The sequence below is a fragment of the Talpa occidentalis genome, unplaced genomic scaffold (genome assembly GCF_014898055.3).
Source record: "Talpa occidentalis isolate TD23 unplaced genomic scaffold, MPIMG_talOcc4v2.1 talOcc4.12, whole genome shotgun sequence".
Classification (NCBI taxonomy): Eukaryota; Metazoa; Chordata; class Mammalia; order Eulipotyphla; family Talpidae; genus Talpa; species Talpa occidentalis.
The window spans coordinates 14,896,408-14,923,023 of NW_023601212.1; the positions used below are offsets into that span (position 1 = coordinate 14,896,408).

The window sequence follows — 26,616 nt, forward strand, 5'->3', positions numbered from 1 at the left end:
GCAAGGACGTGGGTTTCCGAGCGTGCGCAGTAGGGGCGTCGGGGACGACCCTGCGGCTGAAGTAGGAAGGGGCGACGCTGAGATGGGGGCCGCTGCGGCCGAAGCGGATCGCACCCTTTTTGTGGGCAACCTGGAAACGAAGGTGACAGAGGAGCTGCTTTTCGAGCTTTTCCACCAGGTGCGCGGCTGGGGGCTCCTGGGTCTGTCGTTTTCCGGCTGGCGAGCTTGACGGGGCGGGCCGGGCACCCACAGGTGGGCCGCTCGGGGCCAAAGGTCGCGTTTAGGAAGTGAGCCGCTCGCGGGGTGTCGCTCTCGGAGGTGACGCCGGGGTGGCTGTCGCCCCAGTGGCGGCCCAGGATGGAGGGGGGATCCTCCCGCCAGCGTCCTGGGGTGAAGATTCGGGGCTCCTAAGGGACGTAGGACGCGGGGGTTCCTCGTTGAGCAGCGCTGGTTTCCTTTTCCTCTTTTTTCTAATTTTCCCCTCAGAACACTTCGCCTTTGGTTCTTTGTAATAGAGTTAGAAACACTCCGTAGAAGCAGCAGCGCTGTCGTGTTTCTGCATTAAAATGTCTCAAAAATTTTAAGATTCCCCAAAAAGGAAAACCATGCCATTTGCAGCACCATGGATGGGGCTGGAAGGGATCATGCTCGGTGAAATAAGCCAGAAAGAAAAAGAAAAATACCGGCTGGTCTCACTCGTAGCAGGGATTTAGAAAACCTGAATAAGGGACCAGGGAAAAGATTAATTATAATAAAGTAAAAATCAAAATCAACAAGCAACTGTAAAGTAGAGACATACTACAGCGGGGGAGGAGGGAGTAGGATCCAAACAAGGAGGGTGGGAATTGTAAGGGGACTGTAACCAAGATGAAAGTGCATACATTGTGCAAAAAGGAAAAAGTAAAAATATAGAAAAGAAAATAAAAATGCTAAAAAAATAAAAATTTAAAAAGAAGTAAAAAAAAAAAATTCAAAGTTCCCCACCCCCACCTCCAGTTCTATCAAGCGATGTTTGATTAATTCATTTTTAAAAAGTGTATTTTTAGTCCCAAGGAAACCAAACCACTTTCTGTTGGTCTTGATAATGACGTGGGGAAAATGATCGTTCCATTGTTAACAAAAGTTCATAAAGTGCGGCGGAATGTAAATTTAATGATGGTGTTTCCAAGTAATCTAATTGTCTCTCAAAACGATGGGATCTTTAGCAGAGATGGAAATCTATCTGTATCCATTTTTGGAAGTTCCATTTTTTGAAATTGCCTTACATTCTGAATACTTTTTTGTTTGCAGGCTGGGCCAGTAATAAAAGTGAAAATTCCAAAAGATAAGGATGGTAAACCAAAGCAGTTTGCATTTGTGAATTTCAAACATGAAGTATCTGTTCCTTATGCGATGAATCTACTTAATGGAATCAAACTTTTTGGAAGGCCTATCAAAATTCAGTTTAGATCGGGTAATTATTTAACGATATTGTTTGGGGAAAGGGGATACTTGATGCTTCGCTGTTAAATTTATTATTCACTTTTAAAGAATCATTTTCTGGATGAAAATACTTTTAGGATTTGTGAATAAATTTTACACATCCCTCAAATGACAATACAATTTTCAAAGTTGTAATTTTAAAATTGGATTTAAAGTTGCAAAATTGGATTTAAAGTTGGGTCAGTGAAAAGAATATAAACTTTATCGTTAGCAAGACTTTGGGTGTGGGTTTTCAGAAAGGAGCAAGGATTATTTTCTGAAAATAGGTTTCCTGGCTTTGTGATTTACAAATTTTGATTCATGATCATGTGAGGATGAAACTTAATATATATCTAGTCTTACACTTCAGTGTGGGGATCAGGATATTATAGTCATAATGATATTTGTAAATTTCATATTAACTTTTTGGGACTGTTTGTTTTGATAAATCTGGTATTCACTTTTCACTCTGATGAAGCTAAAGCTGTTTATTGAATGTGAGGTTTTTTTTTTTTTTTTAAGCCTGTGTCTGTCTTTTTGGAATGATTTGGGGTGTGGGAAATATTTAAAATGAAATTTTTCTATCAAAAATTTTTGAATTATTTTATTTTAGGAAGTAGCCATGCATCACAGGATGTCAGTATGTCTTATTCCCAACATCATGTTGGAAATTCAAGCCCTACCTCCACATCTCCCAGCAGGTAGTATTACCTATTATTAAAATAATTTGGGGGGAATTTTTTTAAGTGTATTGATGGCAAATACATAATGAATGATTAGTTTATACTCTTAACCTCTTCTGCTTTTTCTGTTTGCTATGTTGGGGATATAGAAATAGTTATGTATATCTCTATTTTAAGGGAACTGTAGTTTATAGTTATTCAAATAGATTCTTAGTAACTGTATGTTCACTTGTAAAAACCAATATTCCCACCTACCTTATTTATATTATAACAAAAAAAAGTTCTCAGAACATTGCTTCCCCTTACTACTTGGCAGTACACTTTATTTTCTATTTTATCTTTCTAAAATTCAAATTAGTTTTATGGCTACTAATTGGTTGTTATTTGCAGTTTAAAAATACCAATTAGTAAACAGATTACTGGACTGTTGCTAGAATTGGATTGTAGATCTGCTTCTACCAGTTGTGTAATCGAGCTAATCTCATTTCTGATCCTATCCTTCCATTTATAAGGAAAAGAAGTTGAATGAGCTCTAAATCTCATCTAGCTGCTAAAGGTTAGAAAAGATACTATATTTACTTAATAAGATTATTTGCTGTGGGGGAGCTGACATTTTACCAGTTCAGTTTTCCCGTGATGTATCTATACAGCTAATAGTCATAATGGGCTTCGTTCAAGAAAAAGTTAGCAAATACATCTCATAGCACTAGGTTTTTGACCAAGCCCTTTACATTTATGATCTCATTTATTCCTCATAGCAGTTTTATGATGTAGGGGTCATTATCTCTCCCTTTTATGTGAAGAAAATGAGTGGAGGTTAACTGACTACTCAAAGTAGTGGGCTGGGAGTTATGATCAAGCCCAGTGACTATAATGTGCTGCTTAGTGGAGCTTAAAGTCTGGGTAAAGACACATTGAGAAGGAGTAGAAAGTGCTTGGAGACCTTTTTAAAATGAATACGGAACTAAAAGAAGCCATTTTACCTAAATCATAAGAAATGAAAGATGGATATTGGTGAATTAGATAAAGCAGATAAAGCAGGATGTTCTTAGAAGCGATAATTGGAATTTAGGGATTTTACCCTGAAAACAGTAGGGTCATTTCAACATTTGTTGAAATGTTTTCAGTAGGGATTAGTGATAGTACTGGGTTTTGTATTTTAAAGTTGTATGTTGCAGGAGGGAAGTGGATTGGAGGGGACAAGAGTGAAAATATAAAGGTCAATAAGGAAACTATTGGTAGCAAGCTTAATATTGGTATTAGTAGCAAGATTGCAAAGTAGATGGTAGTTTGGATTAGGGCTGTCAAGAGCAGGAGAGAAGTAGATGGATGTGAACACATATTGGATGGTGAAGTTATAAGCAAGCAGTAATAACAAAGGTTACCCTCTTAATATTCTTCCTGCTAAAAGTATATTTATACATTTCTCAGTCAGTATCTACCCACTTTTATAGAACCTTCAAAGGTACCTTAGAAGGAAAACATGTTTTATCTCCCCCCCACTTTGAATTTCTTGAGGAAAAAGATATGTAATAGTTTATTTTTTATAAGTAAAATTGCTTTTTTACTCCCTTAATATATACCTTCATAACCTGTTTAAGAAATCCCAAAATAAAAAGATCTGAACTGTAAGACAAGTTCATTTGTCTTACAGTTATTTGGTTCCAAAGACGTGTTTTAAAATAAAGTTTAAGCATTTTCTAAGGGCTTTTCTCTAGAGCAAGTTAACATACTTAGGAAGTGAAGAATAAAGTATATGGCCTTAAAATGAATATCCTGTGTATGTTACAGAACTCTTAACTCTCCAAAATGTATTTCTTACTCTCCAAAATGTATTTCTCTTTCCTATGCCAGTAAATGTCTACCTAATTGGTCAAGCCAGAAATCTAGATTCAATCTTTTGTTGGTTGAAGGATATACTTCTCTTTCCTTCATTGTTCATATCCAATCAATCAAATCCCTTTCATTATAGTTCTCAATCTGGTCTTTGCACTAGTCCAAAGAGTCACACATACACCCATATATATATTAAACTTTGCCGGCCATATTGTTTCTTTCTCTGCCATTGTGGCACTACAATAAATGACAGAGAAATCGCGTGCTTATGTTCTGATGAAACGGTTTATTAAAACTGGAATTGAACCACAGGTTATGGTTTGCCACCTCTGCACTAGTCCTTCCCTCAGCTGGAATGCGTCCAAGTAATCTCTCACTTAGGTTGTCTTATCAGAAAAGTTATCTCTGACCGGCCAGGCTACAATAGAACCTTCCTTTCTACTGGCTCATTAGAACTTTTTTTATTTTTTAAAGATTTATTTATTAATGCATACAAGAACTAGGGTACAGGCCAGAGGTGAGGGGGTGAGAGGATTCACCAGAGACAGAGTGGGGAACAGAACAGGTGTATCTACTGAAACACACTGCTGAGGGGAGCAGCAGGGAGACAGGAGAGGTCTGCTGCGTCATGTGGGTTGCTCCCTGGCCAGGGATCGAACTCGTGCTGCAGTGGCTGCGGATAGCTTCATAGGTTGCGTCTTAACCCCTTGCCCCACCAGGGAGGCCCTCTTTAGTCCTTCTTTATATCATTTATCACCATGTGAAATGGTCTGTAGTCTTACCCCAGCCCCATGCGAGCAAGTGCCTTTTCTGTCTTGTTCACTCCAACCTTTGAGAACAGTGTCTTGCTTATAATTGACTTGTAATAAATATTGGCTGAGTATACATTGGTTGTCTTGTTTTTTGCAGATATGAAAGAATTGTGGATAACATGACTCCATCAACACAGATAATTCAGAGATCTTTCTCATCTCCAGAAAATTTTCAGAGACAAGCAGTGGTAGGCTGATTTTTCCACTTCAGTTGCTTAAAAAAAAACAAAAACAAAAAGTTGGTTAAAATTTAAAATTAATTTACTAAAATTTACTTAGATTAGCATAATCTTCCTAAGTTGATCATGCAGTTTTAATTTTCACCAAACTGAAACATTTAAAAAGATTGAAGATAAATAGAAGAACTGCAATTTACATTTGTATTTTTCCTCAGCAATTGTTGGACTGTGTGTTTTTCAAAAACTGAAAATTCAATCTCTGGTATTTTTGTAACCTATGCTGAGTGATCTTATAAACTCTCATTAATAGTTAATATTAGTACTTTAATATACTGTAGTCTTCTAGGTCAGCTTCCTCTTAAACTTTCTGTATCTCCGTAACGGTAGTACCATGAGACTACTCTTAAAATCTTAAGTATCTTTTTTTTACTGTTTCATTTTTTTCTCCAAAATGATTTACCAAGTCTTCCTTTTTTTTTCTTTTTCTTATATTTATTTATTCTTTTTTTTAATCTTTGCCCAAATCACAGTCTTCACTTACGGTCCTTTGGCTTTTATATTTCATGGGTTTCAAGATAAGAACATAATGGTGAAATAAAGTAAAATTGACATGCCAATACAAAGGGATGCCACATACTACTTATTTTTCTCAATTTATTGCAGGCTATTCAGAAATCATTATTGGCTAGTATCTGTCTATAGACAGAATTTGGAAACCAATAGTAATTAGTATCTCCATCTTACACACTTTCATAATTACCATTATATTTGTTTAATGTTTAATTATAACCTTGGTTTACTTATATTCCTGACTTTCTGTTGTTTGCAAAATAGAATTCTCTAACTTGATTATTAGGCTACCTGTGGTCTGGTTCCAGTATACCTTTTTAGCTCTATCATCCATTCTTCACTACTTAGATCTAACATCTGTCTCAGCTAAGGTTATACTATTCTATGAACCTCTTCTGTGTTTCCTTATTAATGCGCCTTCATGAAGCCTTTCCTAATGATACGGAGCTCCTGACTATATCTGTTCATCATACCGTGATTCACATCATTTTTTATGATTTCTTCCTTTCTAAGCTTTGTTCTTGGGAGTAAGGAGTTATATATAAATATCTTATAGATGTACAGTGACATGAAAGAAACTATTGTTTTGTACAAATTTCAATTATGTTTAATTTCAGACTCATTTTGAGAATGGTCATTTGATAATTGACTTTGCTTTTCCTTTTTTAATGTTTGGTTAACTGTGAGAAAATATCTGTTGACTTTGAGCTCTAGAAATATCAAGCATTTCCTTCTTTTTCTCTTCCTTCAGATGAACAGTGTTTTGAGGCAGATGTCATATGGTGGAAAATTTGGTTCTCCACTTCTGGATCCATCAGGATTTTCCCCATCAGTTCAGTCACATAATCATACTTTTAACCAGTCCTCAAGCTCCCAGTGGCGCCAAGATACACCATCATCCCAGCATAAAGTCAGACAGAATTCTCATCCCTATGTAGGGGATAGACATCATGGCCGTGAACGGTACGCTGATCATGGGTCTGACCATCATTACAGAGGAAGCAGAGATGATTTCTTCTATGAAGATAGGAATCATGATGGCTGGAGCCATGATGATAATAGAAGAGACAGTAGTAGAGATGGAAAATGGCGTTCCTCTCGCCACTAACATCTGTGGAAAGGACATTTGTATAGGGTCATTCTAGCCCCTGTTGGCTAAGTTGGTTTGGAAATGTTTTGAAAAACTGTACAGAGCAATTTTTCAAGTTTGCCACATTTCTTTATTAAGAAAAACCTTACAGCTTAGTATAATACAGAAATGAGAAGAATTGTGGTTACACTTTTACTACATTAATAACCTTTCACCTCAGGGCTGTATGAAGTGGAAAGGGTTTTATGCAAAGGAAATTTTGCTAAACATTTTAAACAATTGAGGAAGGGATATATTGTATGAGTTGGTTGTATTATAAAGCAAATATTTTAATTGTTATCTTTTTGTATTGCAAGAAAGTTCTTGGTCAGATTTTGGTGTACATAATAGAGAACATTCAAATTGTTAGTCTTAACGGACTATCAGTATTTTGTTAATAAGTGAGCAAATGTATTTTCAGTGATTCATTTGGTGACATTTTATTTATGAAAACTTGTCAGTAAAATCTGGGTATAAATAATATATATTGTTTAACTTAGAAAATTAATTGTAAGTTCTGTGACATACTCTTTTTGAGTTTTACCCTAATTGAAGATACAAATGTAAGTCTACACATGCCATTTCATGATAAAATTTTAAAATTTGTTCATTAAATCATGTTTGATGTAAGAATGAAGTCACTCAGGAAGTTAAATATCTCTAAATCTATTTTTTTACATTAAAAACACAGTGTAACGTCCCCCTTTTCAGGAAGAACAAAAATTCATAGATAAAATAGTAAAATGTTTTACTGAAAGTATACCTTTTTTGGGAAAAAGGTTTCTTCATATAGGTAAAAAGGTTCTTGAAGACCGTTGAGTGCTGCCTCTGTTGTTCAAACTTTAAAAGTTTTAACATTTTCTAAGCTTAGAACATGTATATAAGGACACATTTTACTATGGCGATTGTACAGGTTGCTTTTTTGTTTAAACCTTTGAAAGAATTAAAACTTTTTCTGATTCACTTTTATCTATCAAGATACTGTTTCCCTTTCATTATAAAAGTTGTGTGTGAAAGTTCACTCCTTGAAAAACTGGAATTCTTTTTAACATTAATCACAACATTTGTACTATGTTGCTTTCTAATATACTGAAAACTTAGAGGTGGGGAGAGGTGACTTATTTTTTTTGACATCACTAATGAAATATTGAACACAATTAACTACATACTTTTTATAGTATGTTAATATTTAGAGCATCCTAAAATGTAACTTTTGTACATATATATTTGAGAATCAAAATTTGAGTGATGGATTATAGTTCTCTAGGTAGATGGAGTTATCTGCTCAACATAGAATTAAGTTAAATTTGTTTGCTTAAGCAGTTTAATAATGGAAGGATTTGTTTCCAGGCAACTTACTTATGTGAGAACTTTCTTCTGGTAGCATTTGTAGATAGCACAGAGATTAATACCCCTGTAGTGCAGCTTATCTGTGAGTGATCCGTTCATATTAATTCACAAGTGATCCTGGTTCAGATTAGTTTTCTTTTTAAGTGGCTTTCCGGTAATCAAACTTTTGTTACATACTGTATACTACCTGACATTGACTTTCTCTTAGAGGGTGACAACAGCAGCATTAAATTGCTCACAAGTACTACATTAAAGAAAGTGGTTTTTGTTTAACCTAGTATGTTACAAACTTGACCTTTATTTTTTTCTTTTATACATAGCTCAGAACTTGGGACTATTTGGCTCTATCCTCCCTTATACTAACTGCCCGCATCTTAGAACCGGTGATCAACTAGTCGGGATCAGTACAATAGCATCCTGACATTTCAGTGCCAGTTTATTCCCATAATACCCTATATTTCTCTTGTCATTAACATCTGTGCTGTATCACTTATTTCTTAAGAACTTCATGAAGACAGGGACCATATCTTATTTACAATTTGAATTCCTGGTACCCAGTGCCTGGTATATAAATACTTGGTAATTTTTGATGAATGAACAAAGGAATATTTGTCAAAAATTTCAATGAAGGAGACTTCATATAAAATTTAAAGTAGGTTTCCTAACCCTCAACCATCTTACCATCCAATTAAAGAACTACATACATTTTGCCTTTAATACTTAAATTTTATTTAAGAAGTTTTGCATCTATCTGGGTCTTAAAAGTAATTCTTTTTTTTTTTTTTAAGATTATTTATTTATATGAGCACTGGGTACAGTCAGAAGTGCGGGAGGGTGAGAGAATTCACCAGAGCCAGAGAGGGGAACAGAACAGGCAGAAGGACCGAGGTACACTGCTGAGGGGAGGAGCGGGCGGCAGGAGAGGTCTGCGCGCCATGTGGGACCCTCCTCCTGTGGCCGTGGAGCAGCCGGGAATCGAGCCAGCGCTGCAGAGGCTGCGGGCAGCTTCGCAATCCAGCGCTCAACTGCTGCGCCACCGGGGAGGCCCTTAAAAGTAATTCTTTGATTCCCTTCTCAATTTCCTTTATAGTTACTGATCTATTCATGCATCAATATGGATATTTTCAATTTTTCAAAAATAACCCATTTTCTCTATCCAAATTACTTGATAAATTGTGCTTAGTTTTTACTGATTTTTTATGACTAGTCCAGTTTTAGTTCCTGGTATATTTTATCTTCCCTCCTACAGCCAGGTCAGACTTGCAAGAGACTATACTGTTATACAATACTGTTAAATGTATTTTACATTTACATATTTAAGCCCTGCCACATGTTACTTTTTGTTAAGACAGATTCTCTTTGAAGGAAGTTTAAATGAAAAAAAGAAATCTTAAATTTTTCTAAGAGTTTCCATTTCTGGAGTTCTTCCTTTGTAGTTGCAGTTATCTATTTATCTGGTACTCTGCTTGAACAACTTTTTGATATTTCTTTTTATTTTATATTTATGTATACAAGAATTGGGGTGTAGGCCAGAGGTGCAGGGGGTGAGAGAATTCACTAGAGACAGAGTAGGGAGCAGAACAGGTGAATCTACCGAAATACACTGCTGAGGGGAGCAGTGGGCACTCCAGGAGTGGTCTGCTGTGCCATGTGGGTCAGCTCCCTGGCTGGGGATTGAACTCAGGCTATGCCACGCTGCAGTAGCTTGCCAGAGCTTGGATAGTGCTGATGGGAGTTTTGCCCTTGCGCCACCAGGGAGGCCCTCCTTGATATTTCTTACAGTGCAGGCTTGCTGGTACTTCATTTAGTTTTTATATATCTGAAAAAGAATCTCACCTTTCTTGTTTGAAATATATTTTTGCTGCATATTGAGTTCTAAACTAACATTTTTTTCTTTCAGTTCTTTAAATAAGTGACTGCACTGTCCTCTTCATTGTTTCCTTTAAGAAATCTGTCATGTAGATAGATAATGTATCACTTTTCTCTGTCTTTGAGCAATTTGATTATAATGTGTCTTTAGTCAAGTTTTCTTTGTGTTCCTTTTGCTTGGGGTTCATTGAGCTGCATGAATCTGGGAAATTTGGGAACATTTTGGTCATTAAAAATTTGTTTTTGTCCCCACTCCCCCACCTTTGAAACTTCCATTGAACTCTTCAATTATAAGACTACTTGGTGTTACTCTGCAGCTCACTGATGTGCTGTTTGTTTTTCTCAACTATTTTTTTTTCTTTTTTCTTTTTCATTTTGTTACTATGTCTTGAAGTTCACTAACCTTTTTTTCCTGCAATGACTAATCAGCAATTAATTCCAAATAATCTTTTATTCTACGTAACAAAGTTGTAGACATTTAATTTAGATTTCTTTCTGATTCTTATTTTCAGCTTTATTGAGATATAATTGACAAAATTGTAGCTATTTAAAGTGTGCAACATGTATTGGTATACATACTTTGTAAAAGGATTCTCCCTGTTGAGTTAACACATCATTTGGATCTTTTTATATCTTCACTAGCTCTACTTAAAATTTGGAATTTTTAATGTCCTTTTCTGCTAATTCTAGTATCTTTGTTACTTTCTGGATTGGCTTCAATTTGTCCACTCATTGGTTGTATTTCCTGCTGCTTTGCATGCCTTATAATTTTGATTGGATACTGGGCTTTGTAAATTTTACAATTGGATGCTGATAATTTTTGTATGTCTGTAAACATTTTTGCAATTTGTTTTGGGACACAGTCACGGAAAGAGTGTCCCTTCAGAACTTGCTGTTAAGATTTCTTAGGCAAGATTTCAGATGCATGCAGTGTTAATTCGTCCCATTGCTGAGACATGACTTATCGGTAGCTTATAAATCAGGAAGTTTTTGAGTCTGGATAGAGGGAAGAGAATTTTTTCCTGCTTCTACATGAGTGCTGGGTAGTTCTCCATATAATTCTCTGGGGCAATTCTCTGCCAGCCTTGGGCAGTGTCTTCAAGCCTGTGATCCGTACTCATGAATAATAGAGGAAACCTGCAGATCTCTGGGAATTTACTCTGTGCAGCTTAACCTTCTTTAGTGCTGTGTACGTGGATATTCTAGGTGCTTTGGTTTCCCTAGATGCTCAGCTTTATCTCCCCAAGTTTGGAAGCTTGCCAGGCTCTCACTGGCTAGCTACTCAACCAAATTGCACCTGGAAGTCCCATCAAGTGGTAGCAATTGTAGGGCTCATCTCAATTGATTTCTGTTTCACAAGGAGCACTGTCCTTTCTATCTGATGTCCATTGTCTTGTTTCATACATTTTGTCTGTGTCTTGTTTGAGTTAGGAAAGACATCTAAATCTTTGTTATTACATCTGTCTTGACTGAGTTAATCTCTGGGTTTTGATATGTAGTGCACTACTCACCGTTCTCCATTTTAAATGGTTGGTATTTTTAGGTCTTCTCTCTAATTTTGACTCTTTTTGTTTCTAAATACGTTTTCTTCTTCTATTGTAACTTCTAATTGTCTTCGGGACGGAGTATATGACATATAATAGAGTCATGTAGAGAAAAACTACATCATTAGCTGGATTATCATAGGAGTTTTCTAGGTTGCTTAGCAATGAGTTAGCAGGGCTGGACTCATGGCCAACCACACCTCTGCAGAGGGCGCTGAAGTAATCTGGAATCACATCCATCCCTCACAGGCCCTCCTCCCGCTACTGCACTAGGTGACTGGCGGCATGGTTTTTACCCCAGAATTTCCCCCATATTTTATGATGGTTTCTTAGATATTAACAAACACTTGTTTTCTCTGTTTGAAATTTGTTTCTACAAAATGCTGCCTTCATTGATGAGATTTGTAAATCAAAAAAGAATGATCACTTTTAAAAGATTAAAATGTATGTATTTTAATTTAATGCACATAAATATACATTCATTTGTCAATCTTTGGAGGCAAAGCCAGGACTTTTTCTTAAATCTAAGTACACTGGAATTCAGTGGATTTTCTTGTATTAATCATTACCAGATTGCATTGCCTATGATTTTCCATTTGGGGCTTCTCTATAATGGAATGCAAATGTAGAGAAACTTGTGAAGTATTAAAGTTTTCTAGCATTCACATCCAGTTTTTGTTTTTACAGTTGTCTGAGTCACCCTGAATCTAACAGCAAATTTCCTATAGTGATTTTTCTTTATGAATCTTTACAAAGTATTCAACTAATGTTAAAGTCTATTTTTCACATTTACATTTCATTGGTTTATACAAAATTTAAATTAAGAACTTTTATTAAGAAACAAGCAGGGGGGCCTCCCCGGTGGCGCAGCAGTTGAGCGCTGGGTTGCGAAGCTGCCCGCAGCCTCTGCTGCGCTGGTTCGATCCCCAGTTGCTCCCCGGCTGCAGGGGGAGGGTCCCACATGGCCCACAGACCTCTCCTGCCGCCCGCTGCTCCCCTCAGCAGTGTACTTTACTTCGGTCCTTCTGCCTGCTCTGCTCCCCGCTCTGGCTCTGCTGAATTCTCTCACCCTCCCGCGCTTCTGACTGTACCCAGTGCTTGTATAAATAAATAAATTAATTAATTTAAAAAAATGAACAATGATGTAAAAAATGTATAAATAAAAAAAAAGAAGAAAGAAACAAGCAGGGGCCTCCCTGGTGGCACAAGGGGTTAAGATGCTGCCTATGAAGCTAACCACAGCCACTGTAGCACAAGTTCAATCCCCGGGCAGGGAGCAACCCACATGGCACAGCAGACCTCTCCAGACTCACCTGCTGCTCCCCTCAGCAGTGTATTTCAGTCAATACGCCTGTTCTGTCCCCCACACTGTCTCTGGTGAATCCTCTTACCCCCCACACCTCTGGCCTGTACCCCTGTTCTTGTATGCATAGATAAATAAATCTTTGAAAAAGAAAAAGAAAAAAAAGAAACAAGCATAAGGAGGATTGAAATAATTTAATTGATGTGAGCAAGAGTGGGTGAGCATATGAGAGTGACTTCTAATCCAGTCTTCAACAAGTAAAAGACATTGACATTATAGAAAGAACAGAAAGCATCAGGTGAGATTGAGGGGTTAAAAGTGCTTCCAATGTGGTAGCTAAGAACTGCCTGTTAATAATATTTTTCAAATGCCTACACACACACACACACATTTTATCTCAGTTCTGAAAGAAGTGATTTTAGTTCACTAATTTGTCTGATTATGTCTTAAGTTTTTGCTTCCTGTATCCTGAAGTTATACTAGATGCAAAGGTGAGTATAACATTTTACCATGTAATATAACATCAAATTATATGCCCTTGACCCATTTTCATACTACTGACTTTGAATTCTATTTTGCTTTATATTGCTGTTTTTGCATATTTGCCTGCCATGTCTTTGTTGGTTAATTTTTAATACTTCTATGACACTTGATTTTAGGAGTGCCTCTTGAGAGAGATTTTCATTGATTTCTGCTTTAGTACCTCGTGTGTGTATGTATAAGATTAATTACCTCTTCTTTGTTCTTTTTTTTTTTCCTTTTGTGCAACATTTCATCACCTATGAACCTTTCAAAAAACAATTCCCAGAATTCCAGGGAAGGAGTGTGGTATCAGTATTTTTAAAAAGATACTAATATATAGTCAGGGATGAAAACCCTAGTGTCATATGATTTCTAGTTCTCAACAATCACATCTGCACTTTTAGTTTTCTATCAATGGGTAGACAGTTTGACAGTTTGACCAGTCAAGGTAAAATCAGAGCCAGAACTAAGTGTTAGAAAATAGGTGACTTATAGGAATTCAACTTTGTGCATTTGTGATTGCTGGTGAACAATCTGTAGTCCTGCGTCTTGTGTTGGGGCTGAAATCATTATAAGTTGGCTAGATCAGCAGTTGAGATGGAAAACTGAAGAACAAGAGCAGTGATAAACTGGAAAGTGCTAGGGGAAAAAATGGAGGCTGCATCTGTCTCTTATTATTCCTCTTTAGAGCACTTGGATAACCTGAAGCCTGCAGGCATTGTTGGCACACTGAACCATAGAACTCAACATATTATTGGCTCCGACGCTGAGAAGCTGGAGGAAATGTGGCAAGAGCTGGAGGAGCTGCAGATTGGTGCCCCATGCCAACAAGGTGAGTCAGGAGATCAGCAGTGACGTGCTTGGCACCCTGCACCAGTCTTCCAGGCTGTAAAAAATATGGCTGCTGCTTCCCTTAGGAGTTTCAAATCTCAAGCAAATTTCCCTTGTGGTCAACTGCATGGTGATTCTGACACATTAGCTGGAGTCAGGCCAAACTTCACAGGAGTCCTTTATGAGACTCCCTCACTTCAGATGCCAGCTGCAAGTTCAGGGATTCCTCTGCCAAAAGCACCTCTGATCTATTGGCTATAAATTCAGGGGTTCCCACCACCCTGCACAGGTTTGCTGATGCCCTAGATGACTCACAGAACTCAGGAAAAAGCTCTACTTACAGTTTTATTACAGCATAAGGAAACAACGTCAGACAAGAGGGCTAGATCTAGGTGGGCCTCAGATATGAAGCTTCCATGTCCTCTCCCCAAGGAGTGGGGTGCATCACCCTTCTGGCAGAGCACTGCTTCTTACCAGCCAGGAGGCTTATCTGTACATCTTGTCCAGAGTTTCCATTAGGTGTCTTTTTTTTTTATTACATTGGGCTAGTTGAGTGAATCCTTGGCCATGGGAATGAACCCAATCTCCAAGCCCTAGTAGGGCTCCTCTCCTAGAAGGACTGACTGATACCATGTGTCTCAAAGCCTGACACCTTGAATCACATGCTTCTGTGGCCCCAACCTTGAGACCATTTAGGGGCTCATGAATAATAAGGACACTCTTATAATTGGGGAAATTCCAAGAATTTAGAGGTGCACTCACGAGAACCAAGAACAAAGGTATTGTGTCCTGCAATAGTGTATGTCTGACCCCTTTGCACCCTTTGCTCCCCTAGCTGCTCTTCGCCTGCAACGAGCATGTGGGTTACCTCCAAGGTAATTTATCGCAAGTGATTTGCCACATTGCTTGGCATTTAGTTTCAGATTACCATTAATGTTTTAAAGTATTTTCTCTTTCTAAGGCATTATATCTTTTGCCGGGGGACAGGGGGTTATCAAACCATTTTATTGTTGGGCTTTGGGAAGGTCAAAAGGCTGGGGGGACAAGATCTGCTGTCTTTGAACCAATCAGGATCTTCCCAGTTTACAGTCACAAAAAGGTAATTGTTAACTCATCATTCTATATTTATAAATGATAATTTTAAATATAAATAAGTATATCAAGATATATGATATTATGTATAAATCTAGGTTATGTATAAATATATATGTTAATATATTTCTATTAAATGAAATTTATTTTTAAATTTCATACTTCTAAGGAGAAAGCAAGGCCACTTGAGAAATTTTAAAGATTTATTTTATTTATTTATGCAGGGCCTCCCAGGTGGCGCAGCAGTTGAGCGCTGGGTTGCGAAGCTGCCCGCGGCCTCTGCAGCACCGGTTCGATCCCCGGCTGCTCCCCGGCCACCTGAGGAGGGTCCCACATGGCGCGCAGACCTCTCCTGCCGCCCGCTGCTCCCCTCAGCAGTGTACTTCGGTCCTTCTGCCTGTTCTGTTCCCCTCTCTGGCTCTGGTGAATTCTCTCACCCTCCCGCACTTCTGACTGTACCCAGTGCTTGTATAAACAAACAAGCAAACAAACAAACAAATAAATAAATAAAAACATGCCTCTATTAAAAAAAAAATTTATTTATGCATACAAGAGCTGGGGTGTAGGCCAGAGGTGCGGGGGGATGGGGGTGGTGAGAGGGTTCACCAGAGTAGGAGTGGGGAGCAGACAGGCAGATCTACTGAAATACACTGCTGAGGGTTGCAGCGGAGAGACAGGAGAGGTCTGCTGTGCCATGTGGGTTAGCTTCCTGGCTGGGATCGAACTCATGCTGTAGTGGCTGCTGATAGCTTCATAGGGCTGCGACCTTAACCCCTTGCGCCACCAGGGAGGCCCTTGACAAATTTTAATAAGGTATATAATTTTTGGTTTGGGTTTTCTATATTAAAATGTAAACGGGAATAACTTTTTTAGTAGCTAGCATTTATTATTTTCTATGTGCTAAGAAATTTATTCAGGCACTTAAGATTATTTTACAGAGGAGAAAGTTGAGATGTACAGAATTTAGATAAATTCTCCCAGATTCATATCTAGTCAGTCAGATTTCAGAGATAAAGTTCTTAATTATAACATTTTTATTATGAATGATAGCACCAAGGTAAACCAAATCGATTTCATGGCCTGATGGTTGCAATTCTTGTTATTCTGGATTTAAAATAAATTTTATCATTTTTTTTTTCTTCTGGAATGATATAGAAAAGATGCCAGGGATATAGCAGCTTCTGTAACAATTATAGTTGTAGATTGTTTTATTCCCATGAATTAAAGACCAAATGGGATAAAATTTTATGTTTGTCTTAATATTGACTTTTAAAAATACAAAGATGCTTATTACTTTTTGTCTTTCCCTCCTTAAAATAGGTATAGATTCACATGGTTCAAAAATGAAAATGATATTAGAAGATATATGTTGAGAAAGCTTGCACCACTCCTGTCCATTGCTTCCACCTTACTCCTGCCTATTCATCTTAACTAGTCACTCAATAGTTTATGTGACCTTCAATAATTTCTTTATCCAAATATTTCATTTCCCTCTTTTCTTTCATACATTATTTTTTACATTTAACAGTATAACCTAGAACTCTTCAATAGTGATTGAGAACAGTCTGACAAATTTGCAGAATTAATATCCTTTTTGTCCTATATTACCTTGCTTTATTTCAACATAAGTGCATATTATACTTTCTTTTTTAAACAAGTAAATATAATGTTCCTCAAATGCAGTACTTACTAATTCTTTGCCTAAGGAAGTAGAGGATGGCCCAGTTCTTGTTGGTGAAAGTGAAAATGCATATACCTCAGGCCTTCTTGTTATGTATTGATATTTAATGAACTATCCCAAAATTTAGGGGCTAAAAAACCAGTCTGGCCAGGATTCCACAAGGATAGTGCTTCCCTTTTTCACTTGCATCACTGATGTGACTCAAATGGGAACTGGAGGATCCCCTTTAAAGATCATTTACCCTTTAAAGCAGTCCAGTTGCTACTGACCATTGACTGGGAACTCAGCCAGTGCTTCGATTCTTTGCCATGTCAGCTTGCATGGGCTCTCCTTCAGCATGGTAGCTAGCTTCCAAGAGTGAGCACCCCAAGACACCAATGTGGAAACACATGACATTTTATGATCTAGCCTCCTAAGTCACTTCTACTGTACTCTTGGTCAAAAAACTTATAATAGTCTACCCAGGTTTCTGGAGAGAAGGCACACAGCTCACTGACTAAGTTTCAAGGTCATATCATAAGAGCAGAATGTAGGATAGGAGGGGGCCTCCCTGGTGGCCTAGGGATTAAGTCTCCATGCTATCACCCTATCTACCCATGTTGGCCCATCACAAGGACCTGACTTAGATTCCCTGCCAGGGGGCTACCCACATGGTGCAGGAGACCTCTCCTGTCTTGCCTGCTGCTGCCCTCAACAGTGTTTTTCACTAGATCTGCCTATTCTGCTCCCCACTCTGTCTCTGGTGAATCCTCTGACATATACCCCTCCCACCTCTGGCCTGTACCCCAGTTCTTCTATACAAAAATAAATAAAATCTTAAAAAAATAAAAAGAAGGTAAGACAGGAGTACTTGTGGCCAAAAAATTTTCAATCTACCACATGATTCTTACATGATTTGGCTTCTATAAACAATACTATTAAAATAACCATTAGTATTGTTTTCCTCTAGCAATTTTATTTTTAAGTTTTCCCATTTAAATGCTAATCCATTTTGAATTTATTTAGGTGTAAATTGTAAAGTCAGGAGTCAATTTAATTTTTTTAAATTGCTCTCAAGTTGCTAACAAAATTTGTATTTAATCCATTTTCCCCCACTTAGATGAAGTGGTATTACTATCACATTTTAAATACACTTATTGTAATAGCTCTATTTCTGGACTTGGTAGCTTGTATTCAAATGTCTGACTATGCATGTCAATAATTGAACTTATTGTTGAGGGTCTACTTTCCCCAATACCTACCCCAAGTTCTTGTAAAACTTAGCTAATTCTTACATGGCTATTTTTCTATGTGAGATTTCTAATCAGCTTATCTAGTTTTAAACCAAAATCTATTGGTATTTCCTTAAAAATGTTAGTCATTGATTGTTAGACTAATTTATTATTAATGAGATTGGGTATTTTTGCTTCTTTTTCTCACCCAATTATATTTCTCCATGAATTGTCCATATCCTTTGCCAGTTTTCCTATTAGGGTTTTGATTCCTTTGACTGATTTGTGAAAGCTCTTTGTGTTTCAGAATGCTACGGCCTTGCTGGAAATTATACATATTTCCCCCAATTAGTTAATTTTGCTTCTGATTTCTTTGAAATCTCGTGTTTGTGTGAATGTGTGTGTCAGAAGGGAGAGTGAAAGTTAATCTTCTCATGAGTTTCCTTCTGCTATTTTGAGATTTATGCATGCTTTCCCTACCACAAAATAAATAAAACATTATTTTTTAAGGATTTTAAAAATGACCTATATTTATTTAATCAATTTAAAATTTATTTTTGCTTATTGTATGATTGAACTAATTTTTTTCTAGCCAGTTTCTCCAACACTTTGAAACAAATGTCTTTATGCTTTCAAAATTCAAAATATGATTAAAAAAACACTTTTTCAAGTTTGAGGAAAAATCTAAGTATGACCTTGGATAATTGTGTGAAACCCATAAACTGATGCTGAAAGATCCAGCATAGTAGCTTGGACATGAGGTGGCTTCTTGCAGGGGTACAAGCCCTTCTAGTCACAGATTCAAGGTTTTCTAGTTTACATTTTAGAAGATGGGCCTTCCTCCATATTTAATCTGTTAGTTTTAAATTAAAATTCTATTTAGAAAAAATAATTTTATTAAAATTGTATTATTGCAATAAAATACATATAACATACACCTTACCATTTTAATCACTTTAAAGTGTACAGTTCAGTGGCATTCAGAACATTCACAATGTTTGTGAAATCATCACCTTATGCATTTCCAAAACTTTCTAATCACTCCAGACAAACTCTGTACCCATTCTGCAGTAATACCTAATCCTACTGTCCCCTCTCCCACCAGCCCTCTAACCTCTGATCTTCTTTCTGTCTCTGTGCATTTTCTCCTTCTAGCTATTTCATGTAAGTGCAGCCATGCAGTTAGCATCCTATATCTGATATTTTACTTTGCAGCGTAATTTTCTACGGTCATTCATATTTTAACATAAATCAGAGTTTCATTTCTTTTTATGGTTGCGTAATGTTTCCCTATATATGTATACCGCATTTTACTTATCCGTTTATCTGTTGAGGGTGTTTGCACTATTTGGCTATTGTGAATAGAAACTTGATTGTCTATCCACAAAGCTCCCACGGTTTCTTTAAAGAGATAATCACTAAAATGATTTGTTTTGGAGCAGCCTTTAAATCTGGCTAACCTGGTGGCACAAGGGGTTAGGACGCAACCTATGAAGCTGTCTGCAGCCTCTACAGAATGGGTTCAATCCCAGCCTGCCAGGGAGCTGACCCACATGGCGCAGCAGACCTCTCCTGACTCGCCTGCTGCTCCCCTCAGCAGTGTATTTCAGTCAGTCTGCCTGTTCTGTTTCCCGCTCTGTCTCTGGTAAATCCTCTCACTCCCTGCACCTCTGGCCTGTACCTCAGTTCTTGTATGCATAAATAAAAAAAAAAATAAATCCGGCTAACCTCAAAACCAGAGTCAATTTAAACAGGTTAGTGGGAGACTCAGGGTCAAGAAGAAGTTCATTAAATACGTATATTGTTCTGTTTCCTATCTCACTAAACTGACATTTCTGGAAACAAGACCAAAGAAAGGACAGGAAGGCTGAAGATTATGAATTGCAACACATCCTGTTCTCCACTTTCCAAGCCCTTTGAGGAATTTTAAGAGTCTATAAAGTAGAAAAAGTATTTTCTATTAAACAAATAAAACATCTTCAAATATCTGCCAAATATCTTACTAAGGGAGAAGTGAATATAATAAACATTAATGAATAGTTCATATAATAAATGGTATTCATTATAATAATGTATAATGTATAACAATGTGTAATAAGTATTTCCTAGTTATTAAGAGTTTTGGATATGACCATATGAACTGATTTAATCTTCACAATAACTAAAATATCAGTACAGTTGTTACTTTTATTTTGTAAATGAAGATAAAGATATTTAGTCACACCCATTAGTGTCTGGTAAGGTCAGAATTTGAAAGTAACTCTTTCTGACTCCTAGAAAGCCATATACTCAAACAGTTGTACCATAAATTATCCTTTTTATTTGTTTTTTTCAGATGAAGTATTTTCCTTTGGAAACAAGTGTTTAGCCGTAACCAAAAAAAAAAAAAAAAAAATGGGAAAAAGTATTAATTTTTTTGTAATATTTTAGTTGATACATTTCCTTTAGAATGGAATCCAAAGACTGCTCTGAGGTCAGCACAGAATTAGAAGCTGGGAAGTGGAAGATGTCTTCCTGTTGAAAATATTTTGGATTAGTGACCGAAGAATTCTCTGAAGTGAAGTACATATTTCTTATTAACAGAAAGTGAAATAGATACAGTAAACTCCAAGAATAAAATAATACTGAGCAATTTGTAGAGTTTGTGTTTAAAGTGATACTGAAATTTAGCTCACTTTGATAATATTTGTAAAATAAAATGAGATGTGAGCAACTCAATAAACTTAGTTGTGTTATGCATGAGATGAATAAAATTTGACGCAAGTGATAAGCTCTGAAGAGAATCTGTCTTTATGAACTGCTTCCAATATATTGCTTTATTTTTAGGTCAGTTGTTATTAATGAAAATTTTAAAAATATGGAGGGCCTATTTTATGTAAGCTATTATGCAATTTTCCCAAAAATCATATTTCCAGAAGTTTCTTTTAGGTGCTATTGGTGCAAGATTTCTCCCCCTTCCAAATTAAATGAGTGTTGTTATGCTTACTTAAAACCTAGTTCAAGTGCTTGAAGATAGCACTTCATTTATCATGTGGAAATGAAATTCCTGTTCTCGGTACTTAAGTTTGAAAAATTTTGTCAGGACAATTAATATTTTTAAAAAGTGTTTATTCAGAGTAGCAGATTTCATTTGTTAAAATGATGATTCTGTGGCTTGTCACAATAGCTGTGCTGCTGTTTCCTCCTCCCCAAATCTTTTTTTTTTTCAAGATTTTTATTTATTTTTGTGGAGAAGAACTGGGGTGTAGGCCAGAGGAGCAGGGGCTGTGAGGCTTCAACAGAGACAGAGTGGGGAGCAGAACAGGTGGATCTACTGAAATACACTGATGAGGGGAGCAGTGGGCACACAGGAGAGGTCTGCTGCGCCATATGTGAATTAGCAACCTGGGCAGGGAATGAACTCAGGCTGTAGCTGTCATAGCACTGAGACAACCCTTAGGCCACCAGTGAGGCCCATTACCAAGTCTCCTGCATATCTCCTTTTCTTAGCTTCATTCCTTTCTCCATCTCTTTCCCTTTAATTCCCAAGCTTCTCCCTATCAGCTGCAATGTACTCTTAACAAACTAGTTTGCTTCTCTTCCATTATTAATGGCTTTGCCAACTTGCAATTCTCTTATTTGTTTCTCAAGCTGCAGCAGAATTTAGTGCTCTAATGACCAAATATAAGAACATCTTTCAGACCTCGTCTTGAGTCTTATACCAGCGACTTCACTCCTTCATTCAAATTTTCTCTTCCTCTATTTTCTCTAGTACTGCATTTCTTTGACTCTATTGCTACATTTTAACCCACAGTTAGCTGACTCCTTCTGACCTTCCTTCTTCACTCACCATTTGAAAATGAGAAAATTGAGTCTTAGCAAGATGAGAGTCAACTTATGTAAGGAAATGTATAGAAAGTAGTAAGGTTTGATTAAACAAAAGCTCTACAAACTCCTCTACAAACCTTTTCATTAATTCTTCAAATGAAGTGCTATCACTGTTTTAAAGAGAAAAACAAATCTTAGAGTCAACTTGTCTAAGGAAATCTAGATAGAAAGTAGCTGCAGTAGGATTTGAATTCAACTAGTCATTTGCAATGTCTATTGCTTTTTTTCACTATTCACGGCCCAAGCTCATGACTCAATATTCATGTCCATATTATTTTGTCCAATAAGCACTGAGTCTGCTCTAGTTTGGCCATAATTTCTATTGGCATTTCCATTGGACTATTCAAAATTATAGAAATCTTGAATTTGACTGCTATGAAAATTTCCAATTGATTCAAGCTTGTTATCAAGACAACTAGCAGTCACCATATAAATTTAGTTTCTATTAGGTTTCTTGCTTATTTTAAAGGCATGACCATTCTAGTTGCTTAGGTCCAAACTATCTTGCCTGTCCAGGAGAGGCTTACACATAATATTTATTGTCAAAGTTCCCTTTTTTGGGTGTAATCTAACTTCCATACTCATGTATGTCTTTGGCCAAATGGCTTCCTTTCCCCTACATTCCCAGAGCTCTCTATAATTCTTTAAAGTATTCTTCCTTTATTAAATTTTGCATTTTCTGGTTCACTTACAGAAATAAATTAAGTAAAACCTAGTATATGATGTATTAGATGTTCTATGTTTTTATTTAATCAGCATACATTTTACAGACAAAAATTAAAGCTGTTTCTCCATCTGCAAAAGAAACAAATTCTAAACAATAAACCATCATATTGTTAGATATTAAGACTATTTTAACACTTTAAATAGCCGTAGTACCTGGTATAATAAATATTGGCTCAAGAAATATATTTACTTAGGCATTCTAGTACAGTATTTGATACGCACTAAGGATTCTGTGTTTGCTGAAATGAGATAAAATGTAATTCAAATTTCATGAAATTTTTAGAGTGTCTATTTTGTACAAGTTGCTTTTTGAAAATTTTTAAGTATGGCTTATAATGTTACCCTGTGTTTTTTACAGTGCTAGATGGTGAAGGCAAAAGATTTCTTTCTTATTTATTTATTTAAGATTTATTTATTTATGCTTACAAGAGCTGGGGTACAGGCCAGTGATGCAGGGGGGTTTGAGAGGATTCACCAGAGACAAAGTGGGGAGCAGAACAGGCAGATGGACTGAAGTACACTGCTGAGGGGAGCAACGGGCAAGATAGGAGAGGTCTGTCTCGCCATGTGGGTTGCTCCCTGGCTGGTCAGGGATCGAACTCGTGCTGAAGAGGCTGTGGATTGCTTCATAATGTGGTGCTTAACCCCTTGTGCTGCCAGGGAGGCCCACTTTCTTTCTTTTTTTTACTTTAAAGATTTATTTATTTATGCATACAAGAACTGGCATACAGGCCAGAGGTGCAGGGGGAGGGGATTGATAGGATTCACCACAGACAGAGAGGGGACCAGAACAGGCACAGCCACTGAAATACAGGAGAGGTCTGCTGCACAATTTGGGTTAACTCCCTGGCCAGGGATTGAACTCATGCTGCAGTGGCTGGCGATAGCTTGATAATGCTGATACTTTAACTCCTGTGCCACCAGGAAGGCCCCTAAAAGATAAGGTTCATGGTAATTCTAAGAGGAGCAGGGAGAGTGGGATCACCTCTAAATTGATTGTCACAGTAATCTGTAAAAGAGATGAGATGCCAAAGCATGGCTGGGAAGCCTGAAGAAAGCAGCAATGAAAAAATGAAATGAAATGCTCTTAATAGCCAAATGGTGAAAGCAACCCAAGTGTCTGTTGGTTGATGAATAGATAAATAAGATGTACTATATGCATATAATGGAATATCATTTAGTCTTAAAAAAGAAGGAAATTTTGATGCATGTTACAACATGGATGAATTTTGAGGACATTATGCTAAGTGAAATGTGTCAGAAACAAAAGGACAAATATTGTGAGTCCACTAACATGAGGTATTAATATAATCAAATTCAGAGACAGAAAATGGAATGGTGGTCTCCTGGAACTGGGAAGTGGGGTAGGTGAAATGGGGGATATGGTATTGAATGGAATGGATGGAATTTTTTGTTTGGGAAGACAAAATATTCTGAAGATGTATGGGGGTGATGGTTGCAAACAATGTGAACCCACTTAATGCCATTGAGCTGTACATTTAAAACTGATGAAAATGGGAAATTTTGTTATGTCTATTTTTCATAATTAAAGAAAGTTAAAAAAAAAACATGTGAAAGAGAAGTAGTGATCTCTCTATAAAGGGAGGGCTTATAAGGTCTTGGCCATGTCCTGTGGGAAACACTGTGGCAGATGCCGGTGGAAACATCACAGTTTGACCCCAGCAGTGTTGTGAAGCTGAGTCACTCTCCCGAGTCCTTATCCCCTGAAGTATTCAAACTACAAAGCTAAGATAAATGTAGAATGTTCTGTCTGAAAGCCCTTTATCTAAATTTCTTCCCAGGGTTGGAAATGGAGGCAGCTTCTCTGCATCTAAGTGACCTGGATGTTTCAGATTCTGAAGCATTCTCCTTGAAATGGCTTCAAAGAACACTTTCCCACAGGCTCTAACTTTGGAGAACAAGGGTTTTTGGCACTATGCCCTTTATGTTAATTAACAAAAGCAGTTTTTATAGATTCACAGCAGAATTGAAAAATAAACGTTCTGATCAGAGTGAAGTAATTTTTAGATAAATTGTATTAAGAAAGGGAAAGGGAAAAATTACTGCATTCGCTGGGAGATGCCGCTCTAGGATTTTAGGGCTGCTTGTTCTTGTGTCTGTCCTCTTTTCTCTCTCTTTATCTCTCTTTTTTTCATAAGGCTTGATGTGTGAACTGGTGCATTATTGATCTACTTTGGGATATTCATCTTTAAGATCACCGATCCAGTGATAGGACACACAAAACCAATAAGCTGTAATCTCCCTTCATTATAATGCCATTCACCTAAAATGTGTGTTGTTAAATGAAAATATACTACTGTGTCTCAATAAAAACTGAAGTTTCAAAACATGTCCACACATAATTTTAAACACCCAATATTTGAAAAGAATGACCACAGATCTTCAGGATATTGGTTCTTAAAGATCGATAGCATTTTGTAAGTTGTAATTTGTAATAAAACTGCTTTTTGTTCAACTAGTAACTTTGAAAACAAAATGTATTCTTTGAAAATAAAAAAATACTTTAGGAGGGTGATAAAAACAGAGTTGATAAAAATTTCTATACTTGAACTTTTTCTGAGCCAAGTTTAAAATTGAGAGATGTTCGCTTCAAACAAAAGCAATCAATTATTCCTACAAACTGAGTTTATTTGGAGACAAACAGCAGAAGGGAGGGCAGATTGTAGGGTGCTTCATGGAGAGACTCACTTATGTGTCTCTGAATCCAAGGCCACCTACCCCCTAAACAACGGCTGGACCACCTACCTCCCTCTCAGCTCTAAGGAAGGTGGAATTAGCACCATTTCTCCTGGGAGATGCAAGCATGTTGAATCCTGTAGTTTGATTTATGCATGCGTGGGCCTCCCAATCTCATTTAAATAGGGTTTATATATGTTAATGTTCACAGAAAAGACTAAAAAAGAAATGTAGACTGTTTCCTGTAAAGTAGGTTACAAATGAATACAAAACTAGAGCAAAACAATGTGACTCATCTGGCAATGCAGTTACAATAGAGACACACTTGAACAATAAAAATGTTTATATGTATTTATAATTGGCACACCTGACTGGATAACCCTTCAAAGAGACTTTCTCTGCAGCCCTGGCAGGTGGTGAGATGAGGATACCAAAGGGGTACCAGATGAAACCCGATACACTGTGCTGCCCTAATAACTCTTAATTGAACAATAAAGTTTCTCTCTCACAAGACCAGCTCACCGAGTATGAATTACTAGGAGGATGAACACAAACTCTGTAATTAGTGTCAATAGGGCTTTCAGAAGAATATGCAGAGGCTAATTTCCAAGCTGAAACAAAATTTGTGACAAAGTTGCGCTCTGCACACAAATTTGCTACTAAATAGCTAAGATTTAAGAAACTCACTTTGACCGCCCGGGGTCCAAAAGTCCTGTTGGTTGCCACTCCCTTGGAGACAATGGAAACCAGAGCTGTCACTGGAAGAGGTATTTTGATCAAAACCCAAGCAGATGACAGAGCAGGCAGAGGCATTTTCCGTTCATCTTAACTCCTTTTGCTCCATAGATGGGTTATACAAGGACCAGATTTAACCTTACGAACTTGTAAGGGTGGAGTAGAAAGTCATTACCGCTGACAGCAAACAGCTGAACTGAAACACCGATCCAGTCCCTCCACAATGAAGGAGTAACTCTGCCAATGAAAGAACTTTTATTAAACAGCAAATGCTTGCTAAGTGAAATGTCAGACAAGAGCTCATTTAAGAATTTCTAAAGGATGTGATGAGAGTAGAATTAGCCTTGTGGACCAAAAAAAAAAAAAAAAAAAAAAAAGAAAAAAAAAAAGAAAAAGAAAAGAAAAAAAGCACAACGCCCTACTCTCTCGCGTAAATGAATAAATATCTGGAATGGAGAGGCAGGTAAAGGTGAAAAGAGAGAGGAAAAAAAAAAAGAGAAAGCTATATTAGAATAAAT

At 37.1% G+C, this 26,616-nt stretch overlaps 1 protein-coding gene across 2 annotated transcripts; it reads left to right on the plus strand.

The window, feature by feature from the left end:
- Positions 1 to 24,645, plus strand: RBM7 (RNA binding motif protein 7). Of its 2 annotated transcripts, XR_008551031.1 has the most exons (7): positions 19 to 178; positions 1,291 to 1,453; positions 2,075 to 2,162; positions 4,890 to 4,980; positions 6,293 to 6,504; positions 13,947 to 14,090; positions 24,469 to 24,645. XR_008551031.1 is itself a non-coding variant. In XM_037505312.2 (5 exons), exons 1-5 carry the CDS (start codon positions 83 to 85, stop codon positions 6,647 to 6,649), a joined length of 795 nt encoding a protein of 264 aa, XP_037361209.1. In that variant the 5' UTR covers positions 1 to 82; the 3' UTR covers positions 6,650 to 8,712. The 2 variants fall into 2 exon arrangements, 1 of the variants encoding a protein (XP_037361209.1); XM_037505312.2 differs by lacking the exons at positions 13,947 to 14,090; positions 24,469 to 24,645 and having other exon boundaries at positions 1 to 178; positions 6,293 to 8,712.
- Positions 24,646 to 26,616: the final 1,971 nt, after the last annotated feature.